Below are 852 nucleotides of genomic sequence, written 5' to 3'. Positions count from 1 at the left end.
TCCCTAGTAGCTGGCAAATGAATTCTGATACAATGTTGATGATCATCGTACATTTTGAATGTTGTGTCAATTTGACATATTCTGTTGGTATTTTAGGTTCTTCAAGCATCCAGAGATGGTGATAAAGAAACAACCAAGACCTTGGTGGAGAAAATTGGTCTGACGCTTAACAGCACTGTAATGGAAAAAGAAGGCAAAGACTTCATGAGAACAGTGATGAAAAAATGGGTGCCAGCAGCAGACTCTATGTTAGATATGATCATTCACCACTTACCGTCGCCAGTGACCGCCCAGAAATACCGAACTGAGGTCCTGTATGAAGGACCCCTTGACGATGAAGCCGCTATAGGTAAGCGCTTTCTTATATTTTTAGCCCACCCCGTTGTTTTCTGTGCCCTCGATACTCACGTGCAGCTCATTGGATCAACGTCTAAACAGAATATACCCTATATAGCGCGAATGAAGATGCATAGTAGACAGATATTGGTAATGTATGAAAGAGATCATTTGAATATTATTGTTTTCAGCAATGAAGAACTGTGATCCAAACGGACCCTTGATGATGTATGTTTCCAAAATGGTACCAGCACAGGATAAAGGCAGGTTTTATGCATTCGGAAGAGTGTTCTCAGGAACTGTTTCCAGTGGTTTGGATATAAGAATACTGTGCCCTGGATATAACCCCGAGAAAATCAAGGATCCGAAACTCCACAAAACGTCTGTTCCAAGGTAATTTTTGCCCTTCTTAAAACCGTTTCATTACCGTAGTTGAGCTGTAACGTTTCTTTGTAAGGAGTTTCTGTTTTTGGATTGTTAGAAAAGACAAGAAAAATAAATAGTAACATATATGTT

The 852-nt window shown here is 39.8% G+C and overlaps 1 protein-coding gene across 1 annotated transcript; it reads left to right on the top strand.

The window, feature by feature from the left end:
- Nucleotides 1–153: 153 nt before the first annotated feature.
- On the top strand, nt 154–733 carry LOTGIDRAFT_144871 (hypothetical protein; the record flags this gene model as incomplete). The annotated part of the gene is made up of 2 exons (XM_009056194.1): nt 154–349; nt 528–733. Coding segments are annotated over 2 exons (402 nt in total), but the record flags the coding sequence as incomplete, so codon positions are not given.
- Between the last annotated feature and the right edge of the window lie 119 nt (nt 734–852).

The sequence above is a fragment of the Lottia gigantea genome (genome assembly GCF_000327385.1).
Source record: "Lottia gigantea unplaced genomic scaffold LOTGIsca_269, whole genome shotgun sequence".
Lineage (NCBI taxonomy): Eukaryota > Metazoa > Mollusca > Gastropoda > Lottiidae > Lottia > Lottia gigantea.
This window is presented reverse-complemented; position numbering and strand designations above follow the sequence as displayed.